The sequence below is a fragment of the Lemur catta genome, chromosome 1 (assembly GCF_020740605.2).
Source record: "Lemur catta isolate mLemCat1 chromosome 1, mLemCat1.pri, whole genome shotgun sequence".
NCBI lineage: Eukaryota > Metazoa > Chordata > Mammalia > Primates > Lemuridae > Lemur > Lemur catta.
Genome location: NC_059128.1, coordinates 10,485,261 through 10,500,004, shown reverse-complemented (window position 1 = coordinate 10,500,004; position 14,744 = coordinate 10,485,261). Strand labels below are relative to the sequence as shown.

The 14,744-nt window shown below is 38.7% G+C and overlaps 1 protein-coding gene across 3 annotated transcripts in view; it reads left to right on the top strand.

Moving 5' to 3' along the window:
* Nucleotides 1–14,744, top strand: part of UNC79 (unc-79 homolog, NALCN channel complex subunit) — a 224,348-nt gene that overhangs the window by 100,124 nt on the left and 109,480 nt on the right. For all 3 annotated transcript variants that reach the window (XM_045561661.1, XM_045561653.1, XM_045561670.1), the window contains 6 exons: nucleotides 1,600–1,771; nucleotides 3,335–3,565; nucleotides 9,026–9,216; nucleotides 9,792–9,915; nucleotides 11,882–12,022; nucleotides 14,124–14,345. In XM_045561661.1, the coding sequence (XP_045417617.1) occupies nucleotides 1,600–1,771; nucleotides 3,335–3,565; nucleotides 9,026–9,216; nucleotides 9,792–9,915; nucleotides 11,882–12,022; nucleotides 14,124–14,345 (1,081 nt within the window). The remainder of the gene's footprint in view (nucleotides 1–1,599; nucleotides 1,772–3,334; nucleotides 3,566–9,025; nucleotides 9,217–9,791; nucleotides 9,916–11,881; nucleotides 12,023–14,123; nucleotides 14,346–14,744) is intronic.

The following is a 14,744-nucleotide window of genomic DNA, read 5'->3' as shown; positions in this document are numbered from 1 at the left end:
TGCATGAATTCAGTGACTGGTTTTGCTAATGCCAGTTATGTACCAGGCACTGTGCTAGGCACTCGGGGGATAGAAGGGAATAAAATACAGTTTCTGCCCTTGAGTTGTTCACCTCCGGACTGGAAAAACATAAGCACATCACTGAGGTCCGGTTTGGTGAGCGCAGTGATTGAGCAGGGCGTCTTTGGGAAATGAGGTGGAGGAACCCATCAGAGTGAGGCGTGGGGGGAAGCATGGCTTGACTGACAGCAGCATTAGCCAGTCAGGAAGGGGAAAAGGCTGCATAAAGGAATTACCTGCCTCCCACAAGGTGCCCTGAACTCCAGGTAATGCGGCCTGGGGTAAACCATGAGCCTGTGGAGTCAGACAGGCAGTGATGGTTCGGGCTGCTAGATTTTTCTCCTTCTATCACATGACAGAGAAAGTAGCATTTGACATGATAACCTCTAGACTTGCTCTTTTTTTGTTTAGTATTCATTGCGGCAAGAATTTTTTAAATTAAAGAAATAATATTAGAATGTAAGTTTTAAAGGATAGAGACCAAGTCTTTTCAGTTTCTCTTAGCCCAGTGGTTGACACATAGTAGAAATGCAATAAATGTTTATTAAATCAAACATATCAAACATTATGGAAAGTCTGGAAATAAAAAAACCCACTAATCATCCATACAGTTACCATCATCATCAATTTTGCATATATTCTAGTTTTATTCATATGCATGTTTTATTTATATAATTGTAATCACAATGTAGCTACAATTTTTTCAATATAACACTACACTGTAACTCTTTTCCATGTTGTGCAGTTTCCATATTTATCATTTTTAGTGGATATTTAATATTCATCTAGATATAATTTATTTTCCTGGATCATTATATATTTATATTGCTTCCAGTTTTTTACTTTTATAACTAACTCTTTGGTAAATATTTTTGTGCACAGTGCTGTTCCTATATTTTTTATTTTCTTAGGGTAGATTACCAGATGTGGGCTGACTGGTTCAAAGGGTATGAATATTTTAATATTCTTGACACATTACCAAATTCCTTTTCAAAGCGTGTATGTGAATTTATAATGCCAACGGCGCATATAAAGTTGCTAGTTTTTGCTTCACCCTTGCCAACATTGAGTAGTATTTTTTAAAATTGTTACTTGTTTAGCAAATTGGAAAAGGAGTTGTCATGGCTTCACTTCCATGTCTTTGAATTCCAGATATTGAATATTTGGACATTTGGGTACAAGTTCCCCAATCTTTCCTTGTATCGTACATTTGCTATTCACGTAGTTTCATGGTAGATATAGGGGAAACACTGACTTACAGTGGGATTGTTGGTGAACCAGGAGTCAGAAGGGTCAGTTCTGCCTGATTCTACGTGATTGGAGGAGGTAGCCTCTTTGTGCCTCAGTTTGTTTACCTCTGAAATGGGAATGGAGTATAAAATTGTAAGGAGGTGGGATTAAGCTTCCTGGAGTAACTCCTACCAGTTCAAAGGAGAGCAATCGAGATGTGTGAGTACTCATTAAGTACTTGCTGTCCGCAGGTCATGATCTAGAATGTGTTTGTCCATAGTCTAACTTGACATCCTCTCTCTTTGGCAGCTTGTTGAAGGAAGCCGAGTTCCACGCTGAGCAGCGGGAGTATGAACTGAATCGACGGCGGCAGCTGGGCCTCTCCTCTTCCCACCATTCCCTGGATAATGCTGACTTTGATAACAAGGACGATGATAAACATGACCAGAGGCTGCTCAGTCAATTTGGAATATGGTTCTTAGTAAGAAAAAGAAGTTCACTATTCTTCATCTTCTGATTTCTCATTCCAAAATTGCACTGATGAGGAATTTCTCCTATTCTTTTGAAAGCAATAAAATAGTAAATAATGAAAAGTTAACCTTAGCAATGGGCTGTCTCCAGTAGGGCAGTAGCTCTCACCCTGGCCTGTACATTAGATTTGCCTAAGAAAGGTTTTAAAAAATAATAGTGTTCAAATTCCACCCTAAAATCTTGGGAATTTTTTAAAAGAGCTCCTGGTTGTTGATTTTCATGAACATACAGTGCCAGGGCCTAGAATGGTTGAAATGCACCTTTTTCACGGGAAACAGGAAAGTTGCTAGTGTGTGTTGTCAAATACTAGATTCAGTATAATTTATGGATAATTCATGTCCCATCATCTACATACACAAATGTCTTGCTTGAGCGCTCTGCGGAGCTTTCTGTGTGGTTTACGGCAAGTCTGTGTACACGAGAGAAATTACAGCCTAACACAAGGAATGTGATTGCTATTGACTGACTCAACCGAAACATCCATTCAGGAGAGATCAGACACACAGATCTAAAGTCCCAGGCGAGCTTTATTTACCAGTTCTGCAGAGAAGCAGGCTTTTGTTTTTGCCCATTGGAGACATGTATTAAGTCTCCATAGTGATGTACCTCTTTTATGGTCACATGTAGTTTCCTGAAAAAGTCTTTACCAAATTGGAATTTAATTATCAATTTTTCATGTCTTGCTTCCTAGAGCTTATTATCTAATGACACAACGGCTACTACTGTGAATTTCTTGAAGGCGGGGATTGTTTTCTATTTATTTTTTGTATTCCCAGACCCTGCTATAGTGCTCAATAAAAGATTATTTCTGAATGAATGATGTTTTAAAAAGTCTATTTATAACACCAAATTGGGGGGCTCCAAGGTATCAGAATTATTACTGATACAAAATTCTTAGCTAAATATAATCATTTTAGAACTAGTATACAGACTATTTTTCACTGAAGATGTTGATGAAATATCACTTCATAGACCTAAATTTTTAAAAGCGTTTATCTAGTGCAGGTTATGTAATCGATTTCCTGTGAAAGAAAATGTTTATTGGAAGGTGAATTATTATTGTTGCAATCCATCCATCCCTGTAGAGAGGAACACAGTTTCTGGATGAGTAATCATTTATAAAACTGCCTGTTTCAAATGGATTATCTGGGACATTTTTTTTTTGCCTTATATGTACATATAATAATTTTTCCCCCAATAAATCTTTTTAATATCCCAATACAAAGTCCTGATAAAAAAAGACAATGAGAAAACCCTGGGAAGTTGTTGGGGGAGGGGTTTTATAAATAATCTCCCCTCCCTCCCTCCCCCACCCAGCAGCTTTTCAGGGGCAGAGAGGGGCAGAGGAGCCAAGAGAAGCAGCAGTCCAAAGTGAGGAAGGGTCTGTGTGGTTCCTGGGACCTGTCCCTTGTCCCCTCACTCCCAGCTGCGCCTCAATCCCCTTTTAAGAAGGGCTGTGCATATAATAGTTTTGAATGGAGGCTGAACAAGGATCTTGTCTGCCTTCCTCCAGGTGAGCCTCTGCACACCCAGTGAGAACACGCCTACGGAAAGCTTGGCCCGGCTGGTGGCCATGGTGTTTCAGTGGTTTCACTCCACAGCATATATGATGGATGATGAAGTGGGAAGTTTGGTGGAAAAACTGAAGCCACAGTTTGTCACCAAGTGGTTGAAGACAGTATGCGATGTTCGTTTTGATGTCATGGTCATGTGCCTTCTTCCCAAACCCATGGAATTTGCCAGGGTAAGTGGAGGTCCACAGCTTGAATCTTGCTGGAGAGGAAGACCTGGGAAGAAGCATTATAGTGTCTGTAGAAGAGGAGCATTTCTGATTATTTTAGTTAACATACCTAAGTGAATTTAGTATAGTAACTACATTCTGGGTGATGTGCTGCTTTGATGTTGATTTGGGATGGGGAAGAATGGCAAGATGAATTTGTGAGTTATCTAAGAATTTAAGGAAATATTCTTTCTTGACATTGCTGACTTTTTTTTATTTTGGAGATGGGGTCTTGCTATGTTGCCCAGGCTGGCCTCAAACTCCTGGGCTCAAGCAATCTTCCTGTGTTAGCCTTCTGAATAGCTGCAAAGCTGAATATTTTTTATTAAGAAACAATGATGGCCGGGAGCGGTGGCTCACACCTGTAATCCTAGCACTCTGAGAGGCCAAGGTGGGTGGATTGTTGAGCTCAGGAGTTCGAGACCAGCCTGAGCAAGAGCAAGACCCCGTCTCTACTAAAAATAGAAAAGAAATTATACGGACAGCTAAAAACATATATATAGAAAAAATTAGCCGGACATGGTGGTACATGCCTGTAGTCCCAGCTACTCGGGAGGCTGAGGCAGGAGGATTGCTCGAGCGCAGGAGTGTGAGGTTGCTGTGAGCTAGGCTGACGCCACGGCACTCACTCTAGCCTGGACAACAGAGTGAGACTCTGTCTCAAAAAAAAAAAAAAAAAAAGAAACAATGACAAAAAAAGTGCCTTTCTATGAGGTTGCTAGAGCCCAGTCCTTTTTTTGTCTTATAATCTGTGGAGAGGCTACCATTCAACTAGGGGAAATGTCTGTGTTTTTGCATATATTTCGAGAGATGAATGTTAAATGTTTCTGCCCTGTCATTTAAAATGCTAAAAAGGTTCAGGGACTGCCAAAATGCTCCTATTCCTCTGGCTTATAGAACGGATTTGTCTGTGCTTATCCTCTTGCTTCTGCCTCAGTGGTTTGAAGCAGGAAAGACCCCATCTTTCTTGAATATGATATATTATAACTTGTGCCTAATCCAGAAAGGTGGATGTCCAGAATCAGTTTTTGGCAGCAATACGTGAAATTTTTTTCAAAGTACTTTCTAAATTTTATTTTTATTTGTGATATTTTGTTTCCTTTCAAAGAGGTCTTGAGGCAGTTTGCAGTTTAAAACTGTGCTAAAATAGGACATTTAAGGATAAAACAGAACACAAATCATCTGGAAGAGGAGCTTTTGTTGGATTTCCAGGACTCAGAGTGATTCGAGTGTTTATCAAGATATACTTCTTTCTTCTTTGGTGCCACCTACTGACTAACTAATAAAATGGATTTTTTGCATAATGGAAAATTCCCAATTCCTGGCATTCTTTGACTGTGTTGATATGTTTTCTATTGTAATTTCTCTTGGAATAGTAAAGAATTGGTGTGATGTGATTCTGGAAGATGAGAAGAAATGATTGTGTTGGGAGGAAAACTTTTCCTTTTCCAACTTAGGTCCAGTGTTTGGGGGCCTGCAAATTAACTGATAATAGATGGATTAACAGGAGAGAAGACAAAGTTTAGTTATGAGTACATGTGGGAGATCTCAGTGATGAATTACTTCCTGAACAGCCAGAGATAAAAGACTTAGATATTAAACTTGACAGAAGTTTTTGGTTTTTTTGTTTTTTTTTGTTTTTTTAAAGAGCTTCAGGGAGAAGATATGGAAGGTTCTATTGGGCTTTTTGATACTGGAGCTGGGCAGGAACTATCTCCATGGCAGTTGAATTAATGCGAAACTCCCTTTGGGGACGGATTAATGGAGGTGTATTTTCTGGAGGCTCTGCTTTAGTCAGATAATGGAAGTTCAGATCAGATCTCTTTCTGCATCTTCTTTAGCTCAAATGTTTTCCCTTTAAAATAATCTTTATACCAATTCTGAGGGTTTGAGCAGATTCCAACATTTCTCCCATCTGAAACTTCTTTGGAAGTTTCACACATAGAAAAAAGAAGTAAAATTGATTACTATGGAGAGAAGATTTAGGTTAGAAATTGTGAGGTAAGAGATCAGGCAAGGGGAAAACCGGCATAGATTAGAATGAGGAAACAAAAGGAAAAGCAAAGATTAATGGTTGGGGTAGATTATAAACCTGCTTTCTGGGTCCAGAGGGCAGCAAGTTGAGAAGATTTCTAGATGTTGGGCTCGAGGTGTGTTCAGTTGGTAGAGGGAGAACATCATTGTCACAGTCATGTTTATTTCCCAGAGCAGAGCATGGAAGATGTGGGTGTTTGGTGAACTTCCTGAGTGGCCCAACCTATTGTAGTAATAAGTCCTTTGAAATTTATATCAAATTGTCCAGCTTCAGCTTGTAGGACTTTGGGACAAGGCAACCTAGAGTCTTCATAATGATCTGGACAGTTAGGTTTTAGTTTGTCAGTGATGCCACATCAGGAGGGTGGGTGAAAAATTGGAAATGTTAATTATTGACAAAATGTGCCAATGGTAGAACCCAGTTTACAAAGAGGTGAAAAATACCTCAAAAGTGATTCTATCTCAAAAAATCTGTAAGTGGAGAAGCAGGTGGATTCATAAAACTGCTAACTCAATCAAGCAGAGCAAGATTGAAATACATAGGACTGAATGAACTGTTAAAGAATAATTATAATCTTTATGGGTTTTTGTTTGGAATATTGCTGGTTGTTTAATGTTTTATTTTCTGAATAAAAGGAACCCCTTTCTCCTTTCTCCTAAGCTATCTATAACTCAAGACAATTTGGTAGATTATGCCTTTTTAAACAAAAATGAAACATATGTCTTTTCTCTCCCTTCCTGATTCCTCCAGAATTCAGAAACTCTTATTGAATATTCTTATTTTCATAGCACTATAGTTATTTGCATAAGTTCAATAAGAACCTGTTCTCTTTGTAACAGGAAATAATTGGGAAATTTTGGTTATATTACCAAGACTTTGTGGAATGTCATATCTGAGAATGTGTATAGGATCAGATATGACCAGACCGCTTTAGGAACTAAGATTAACTTTATAGGGCCAGTGCTTCCAAAGCCCTCTTGGAAAAACTGCCCTGGTACCCAGCATACGGAGTTCACAGCCTTACAGATAAGTAAGGAGAGTCATTTCCTGTCAGGCCCAGGAATCCTAGAATATTTTGGGGACCTCAAGAAGAAAGGAATTAACCCAAACCTATACATATTATAGACAAAGTCTGATGAACAGTTCTTAGCTTGGCTTTTAGCATCAAGAGACTTCTAAAAGTACAATCTAAGATTCCTTATGAAAGTTCTGGCAACGCAAACTTTAAAAAGCCCTAAGTGATCAATTACTATTTTTACTGCACTTGTGTAAATCATCAGACAAATTTAATGAGTCTGATTTTGTAAAGAAAAGTAATTTTACTTTAATTATCTTTGATCAAAATGCAAGTGATTGTAGAGAGAAAAGCTTTTTGGTTTTGAATCACATTTGGAACAGGTATGCCTTTGGAAACCTTAAATTTATGTTTCAGTGGAAAACTATAACCCACCCTTGTAAGTTATCAGATTCTTTGAATTGTAATTGGTTAAAGAAATGAAGCTTTGCTTAAAGGCTTGGAATGTTTTAACTTAAGATAAAAGATGTCTGTTAATCAGAGACCAGCCACCCCACAGTTAGGAAACTCAAGTGATCTGTTGAGTAAATTGATGGGCTGCAGATGTGGTTTGAGTTTTGTCTTAAGCCTTAAGCGTGTTACGAAGGATTTCATCTCCCAGAAGAGAGAGGGGCATGACTAGGCATGTCTGACCTACGTTCTCATGGCCAGCAACTCAGCTTTATGGTTTCTGGGGTCTCCTTTGCCAAGAGGGGGTCCATTCAGTCAGCTGCGGAGGTTAAGATTTTGTGTTTAGTTCACAATACATTTCAGGATCTCAACTTTACCAATGTTGGTTCTTCTCTTCCTGTAACTAACAACAACAACAACAGAAATCCCAGAAATCTAGTCACTTCCTCAACTATATTTAGTCAATCATCTAGGATTTTGTTCAATATGGCACCAAATAGATATTCAAGCTTTGAAATAGAATTGAGCGATTTTTTTTGTATCATCTGAAATTCTAGATGTAATAAACACTTAAAATTGAATTCATTTAAAATAAGGTAGTTTTCCATGAATCTTGTGTTACGTGGTCAAGACTCAAGACCAGTGAACCCTTTGTTACTGCTGGGTCCAAGGCAAAATGTCCCCTTTACCCTTTGAAGGTTTGCTGAAAAATCAATTCAAAAAAGGCAGATTAATTGGAGAAAAGGCATACAAAATTTATTAATTTGTGCATGGAGAGAATCACAGAGTGATTGCTCAACCCCCAACGGGGTGCAGAAGCTTTTATAGCATCTTGAGGTTCTAGAAAGAATAGGGGCTCAGAGCATGGCCAAAAACACGATGGTGGTGGTAAGTCAGCTTATAGTGGCAGGACACTCTGTGGTTATGGGAGGGAGAGAAGAGGAGGCTTGGCTGGCAGAGGTGGTCTTGTCATGTAGCTGAAACCTCACAGGTGGTAGCTTCAGAGAGAATAGATGGTAAATTATTTCTTTCAGACCTTTAAGGGTGTCAGACTCAGTTAATCCTTCCTAGATCTGGACAAGGAAAGGCCTGGCTGCATCATGTATATTCTCTACAGTTGCAAATCCCCACTGCAAAAGACAGCTTTGCAGGGCTACTTCTGTTTGCTGGCTCTCTGATGGCCATCCGAAAATATGTCAAAGAAATATATTTTAGGGTTAAATATTTTGATTTCCTTCATTACTTTGATGATTATGATAAGAATATAGGATCTTTAACATCAGGATTATAAACAACCTAAATTTTTTAATTCATGGTTTTAATTTTTTCCTGCTCTAGAAAATTAATGTATTATCTTAATTAGTAAAACAGCCAATCTTTTTTATTCATAGATCTAACCAGCTTTAGAACATTCTTAGGAAGAAAAATTATGGCAGAATATGCAGCATAGGGACAAATCATTCTCTGCACTACTATATTTTTTGTAATGAAAAATCTGCAATACAAAGTGTACAGTAGTAGAAAACTGTATTCTTCTGAAGGACAGGTATAACTGCATATATTATAATGAGTTTATCACACTTTAGGAATAATAATGCTCCAATAATATGCTCATCTTGTTAGGAATAAATCTTTGGAATTTTAATTCATGTGCAATTTGGAAAGTCTTCAGTAAAAGTTCAATTTCAATCTGTGATCAATATTTGGATGTATTTGTAACTATATTTTCCTTTTTGTAAGTGATGGATGCTGGTGGTTTGTAGATTCTTACAAATAAATCTCACACTGAAGATTCTTGGCCCAGGACTCAGATGTAACGGATTGTGGCCTTTCTTGGGACCCATTTCTTTTAGGAAGTCCTTGAGTATAATGTTAACAAGTGTGTTTCATTCATTTTCCCTGTGGCTGTGGAAACCCCTGTCAGGTTGGTGGCTACTGGGACAAGTCCTGCAGCACAGTGACTCAGCTGAAGGAAGGTCTCAACCGAATCCTCTGCCTGATCCCCTACAATGTGATCAGTCAATCTGTGTGGGAGTGTATCATGCCGGAATGGCTGGAAGCTATCAGAACAGAAGTCCCAGATAATCAGTTAAAAGAATTCAGGGAAGTATTAAGGTGGGTAAGTAGTTTAATGAAGTCACTGTAATTATAGTGATATCTAACATTTATTGAGAATGTACTGCGTGCTAGGTACTCTGCTAAGCATTTTATATAATCTCATTTACTTTTTTAACAATCCTGTGGAGAAATTTGAAGCCTCAAAATGAAATAACTGTCATAAATTGAGCTAAGATGATTTGGCATTGTCCAGAAAAGATTTTATTCTTGTGGAATAATAGATACACCATATTTGCTTATTTTCAAATATAATTGTGATTGGGGGGTTATGGTGGGAAAGTGCAAAGGCGGAATGGTTTCAGGTGCTGGGGGCAACTCCAATTCCTTAGAGATGCAATTCCTTCTGTTAAACCTAACAGGAGGCTGAATACTAATTATTTATAAAATACCTGTTTCAATGATATAAACTACTCTCTTACAGTAAAATGAGATATGCTAATAATAGTTCAGAACACAAACTCATCTAAAGGGTTTGACTCCCTAAACAGGGCATAGTTAGAGATACTTTGGTGGCATCAGTAAATCCTAATCTATGCACATTGGTCATTTACTGTTATTGCTCTGCTTTCTAGCAAAATGTTTGACATTGAGCTCTGTCCTCTGCCTTTCTCAATGGAAGAGATGTTTGGCTTTATTAGTTGTCGGTTTACAGGATACCCGTCCTCTGTACAGGAACAAGCTTTACTATGGCTTCATGTAAGTGAATGATACTTTTGATCATTTTGGACAATAGTTCTTAGCCTATGAGTTTAGATCCCTGGGTAGAGTGGGAGGAAGTTATTGCAAAGCGCCTGTAAGTCCCTGTGTTTGCTGAGCACTGTCTGTAGACTAATGTCTCATATACATAGATTAATGACTAAATTTCAGATATATGTAGTTCTAGTTGTGGTTAATAGAATACAAATTTATGCAGTAGTAGTACTGAATTCATAGTAGCTTTTGGTCCTTATGTAGTTTTCCATCAGTGGATACCAGAAGGATAATATAATAGCTGTTTTGTGGGATAAATCTTTGATATGAAACAGACCCTTCGCTTGGAAAGGTTGGGAACTGCTAATTTAGGGAGTAGTTCATGCTGTTCCCTCAGCTGAGAATGACTTTCTGTCCTGTCTCCATTTGTGAACTTCCAACCTACCGTTTAAAGCCCAATTCCAAAATCATCTCCTCTGTGAAGCTTTCTGCTACTTCACATTCCCATCTTCCCATTAGAGTTCCTTCCTCCAGGATTTATTCAGGTTCTCTGTGTGAATTCTGTTCTACTTCTGTCTTATAGTTAGTTTTGTCTGTTTCTTTCCCTGATTATAAGGTTCTTGAACACAGGGGCCAGGTCTCATTTTTGAGTTTACGGCCCTCTTCATCCTTCCTCCAGCATCTGGCACATTCTATGCGTTTAATGGATGTTCAATAAAAGTTTTTAAAATTGAGTTGAGTACCTGATATAAAATTTGGGCAGTTTCAGACAAAATCAATGTTTAGATCAGCTGTGGGTACAACTACATTTCTGTGTCATGCAAGGATGGGATCCCATAAGCTCTTCACATTGAGAAGATGCCTTTCTGGGCTCAAAACTAAGGAACAATATTTTTCACAATTGAAAAAGTGAAAAGGGACTGTTTCTTTTAAAAGTTACTTTTGGGATCCAGAATTTTAATTTTTTAAATCCCAAAATAGATCTCAATAAGATAGTTCTCATTTTTGGAAAGTCAGTCTTTCTAGAGATGGCTAGACGTTGCCCAAGTTACACGCCCCTTTGCTGTGCCACCTGGGGGTGAACGAGCAGGGCTGTAAAACTCTGTCTCTACCAAAGCTACAGCAGTTGCAGTTTACATGTTTTACACACCAGGCTTCACTGTAGCTTTGGTTTGCTGCAGTTGAGGGAGGTTTTAAAGCCCTGGCCTAACCATGTGGGGGCTGGAGTGGACTCTGCAGTGGTTAGAGTTGACTTGTTTATTAATTAATTGTGGAAACATGTACAGAGCTCCTTCCTATCTGCCAGGAACTGTAATAGGCACTGGAATAAAAATGGGATCGGAAACGGTCCTTTCATCATACTTCCTTTCTTCAAGCAGCTTACAGTGGGAAGGATAGTGTTAGATAATTAAATATAACAAAAAGTGATAATTGCTCTAATAAAGGTATGCGTTAAAATGACCAGAAAGCAGAGAAGAGGGATGCATTAATTATGTTCTGAAGGAAGGAGGCATCTATTTCCAGAAAATTCATTACAGATAAGGTGGCTTGTTTTGACCCAGAAGGACATTTAGCTTATACCAGAGGGCAAGCTGGGTTGGGGTGTTCAGATCAGAGTGCGGATGGACTGGAGGAAGGTTGCTCGTAGATTGTGCTAATCCAGGAGAAAGGTGGTGAACTGAGGCGCTAGCAGTGGGTATGGAGAGGAGGCAGCATCAAGAGAAACTCACAAGTTTTCATAGAAAGAACATGGTGGCCTACTGGATATTGGGGATTGGGAAAAGGGAAGGTTCAATGATAAATTTGATTTTGTTAGTACAAAAATTTGAAGATGATTGTGCTGATAGAATATGTGTAGGGCTAAATGTCCTTGTGTTCAATAGTTTGCTTTGGGAAAAAATGTAGCTTTTTTTGAGTTTTAAAGTTTACGTGTTTTTTTTTGGGGGGGGGATATGTGCCTTTTTTTCCCTAGGTATTATCGGAGTTAGATATCATGGTTCCACTTCAACTATTAATAAGCATGTTTTCTGATGGAGTTAATTCTGTCAAAGAACTGGCAAATCAAAGAAAATCAAGAGTCAGTGAACTGGCAGGGAACCTTGCATCTCGAAGGGTAATTATTGCCACACTGTTCCTGTCTTCCTGGTTAAGATTTTGAAAACCCTTGTCAGTTGCACCAGGCCTTAAAGTAGTATCATAAGAAGCTTCTCTAAAAATGATCTTGCATCTTATCTCACCGAACAAGAACACATTTACCTAAGATATGTTTGTTATAGTCTGTAATCAGCAAGTTACCGAGTTACCATTTCCTTTTAAGCTGTTTGAATTTTAGCTCTCTCTCACCCTTAATGAAAGGAAAAGCAATAGTTTTTTTGGGGGCAACATTTCATTTTTTTGGTCTCCTAGTGAATAGAATTCTTTACCAGCTACTGGGCAGATCAGTGCTTCACTTTGGGGGTGAGGAGTTTGGATGATTTTTTTTTGCCATTGAGTTTTGGGAAGACATGATCAACTAATGGTGACTATAAATGATGCTGTCACTGTGAACAAACTAAGCCCACTTTGTGGATCCCTTTGTACCTTTGTAGATGAGAAAAGTCCGTATAGTCTGGTCTGAAGTATATAAAACGTGCTGGTTTTGCTAATTTTCCTGTGGAGGCCCTGATAGAGTTTCTGCTGATGTACTGACATTCTCAGACCACGATCAGTTTTGGAAAGGTTGACTCTCATTTGATGGTTGGCAAAAATGTTCTCAATTCTCTACAAAATTTTCCTCACTGTATCCCACTTGATATCTAAGGATTAGAAAATATGACATGATCATGGGATCATAGTTTGTATTTAGCATTTTTAAAAATATATCACTACTTCTTTTCTCTTTTGCCTGAGAGAAACCAGCTGCCAACCATTTGTATTTTATTTTTTCTTCTATAACCTTTAAAATGACATTACTTTGTGTAGCACTGTATTCTATGTGATGTGTCCACAATGAATAATATCACAGAATTGTGTGAGGTAGTCGGGGAAGAACTCATTACCCTCACTTTGCAACTGCCTAACCTGATGCTCAGTGAAGTGAAGTGACTTCCCCTGGATAACACTATCAATGTCTAGGTATTCAGATTCTTAATGGGGTACGTTTCCTCTTTACCTTAAAATGATGTTGGAGTAGCTTTCTACTTATTAGAAAAATCTTTAAGAGAGAAAAATATGATTTGAGAGTGATGTACAGATATGTCAATCAGTGTCCTGATTCAGAATTTATCCCAGATGGTTAAAATGAAGAGACTTTAATGAAGAGGCTGCGTATAGGGTAATGGGGAAGGTTAAGGGGGCAGTAGGCGTTGGTGAGGCACCCAGGGACCAGCAACAGTCCAGTAGGAAGCCACTACACCCCTAGGGCTGAAGGAACAAGGAAAAGAGCTCTTGGAGCCATTTGGGAGCTGAAACTGCAGAGAAAGGGCTGGCAAGAGAAGCTGTATGTGGAGTGATGGGGATAATCCCAGAGATGCAGCCCCAAAGCAGGCAGGGCAGGGAGAAATGTTTCTGCCTCTCTCTGCTCCAGCTTCAGCTCTTCTGCTGGTGCCTCCCGCTGACGGACCCCAGCTGGAAGCCAGGCAGCAGCGGAGCCAGAAGAGACTCTCCACGGCATCCTTGGGCATAGAGCAGGGCAGAGAAGGGCAGTCAGGGCCTGGGGTGGGGTTGGGGCGGGCAAATGGAGAATAACCAGTACAATAGGTTTGACATGTATTGTTTTCCTATAATATTTTAATAATTATAATCCCCAGAGGCCATTCTTTAATTAATCATGTCAATCTGAGATTCTGTGCTTAGGTTTCTAAAAATTTACCTTGCAGTATTTTACCTTTTTATATCTGCATTTTTCAGGTTATGGTTTTCAGTAGATTCAGACAATCTGGTCTAATTGGAAATGTTTGATGGGATGAAAAATGTAATTGGCAAATGCCTTCATTCTTCAGGGTGAATATCCCTGATGTTTCATTCCCTGTCAGTTAGTCAAAAATTTGGGTGGTTTTATTTCTTATTTTTATATTTTGAGAGGATCCATAGTATTTGGAAGTATTAATGCTATTGACCAAGGAAGGAAATCCATGTGACAGCTGGAAATACCTCCCATAGAGTCCCCAACTATTTTATGCAGCCATTTGAGCTTCTGTGAGTTCACGTGTATGTGTCGACATTCTTTCTTGTAGGTGAGTGTTGCCTCTGATCCTGGCCGACGAGTTCAGCACAATATGCTCAGTCCATTTCATAGTCCTTTCCAGAGTCCATTTCGGAGTCCTATGCATAGTCCATTTCGTAGCCCTTTCAAGAATTTTGGACACCCAGGAGGAAGGACTATTGACTTTGATTGTGAAGATGATGAAATGAATCTAAATTGTTTCATCCTCATGTTTGATCTTCTCCTGAAGCAGGTAGCTGAAGCATGAGCTTCCTTTAGTTCAGAAGTGAAGATTGAGGGAAAGCATTGTCTAGTAATTCTTTCTGTGTGTTGGGTATCTTCATACTTACTGAAATGATGCAACATCACTCAAGACCTTTTGCAAACTCGTTTGGGGATTTCCTAAAGAGTCTGAAAACTACTTTTGTGAATATCTGCAATGATGTTGACATATGAGAATGGATTTGAATTTTAAAAACACCCTAGCATCATTAGAATTGATTCTGTTGAATAAATTGGATGAACAAACTGGATAATACTATTGTTTGGAAGAGCAAGGTACAACTCTATAGTGATGGGGCTAATTTTACTATCTTTTATAAATTGATTTTAGAAGGTAATTTAAAAAGAGAAGTTAAAAAGGTTTTGATTA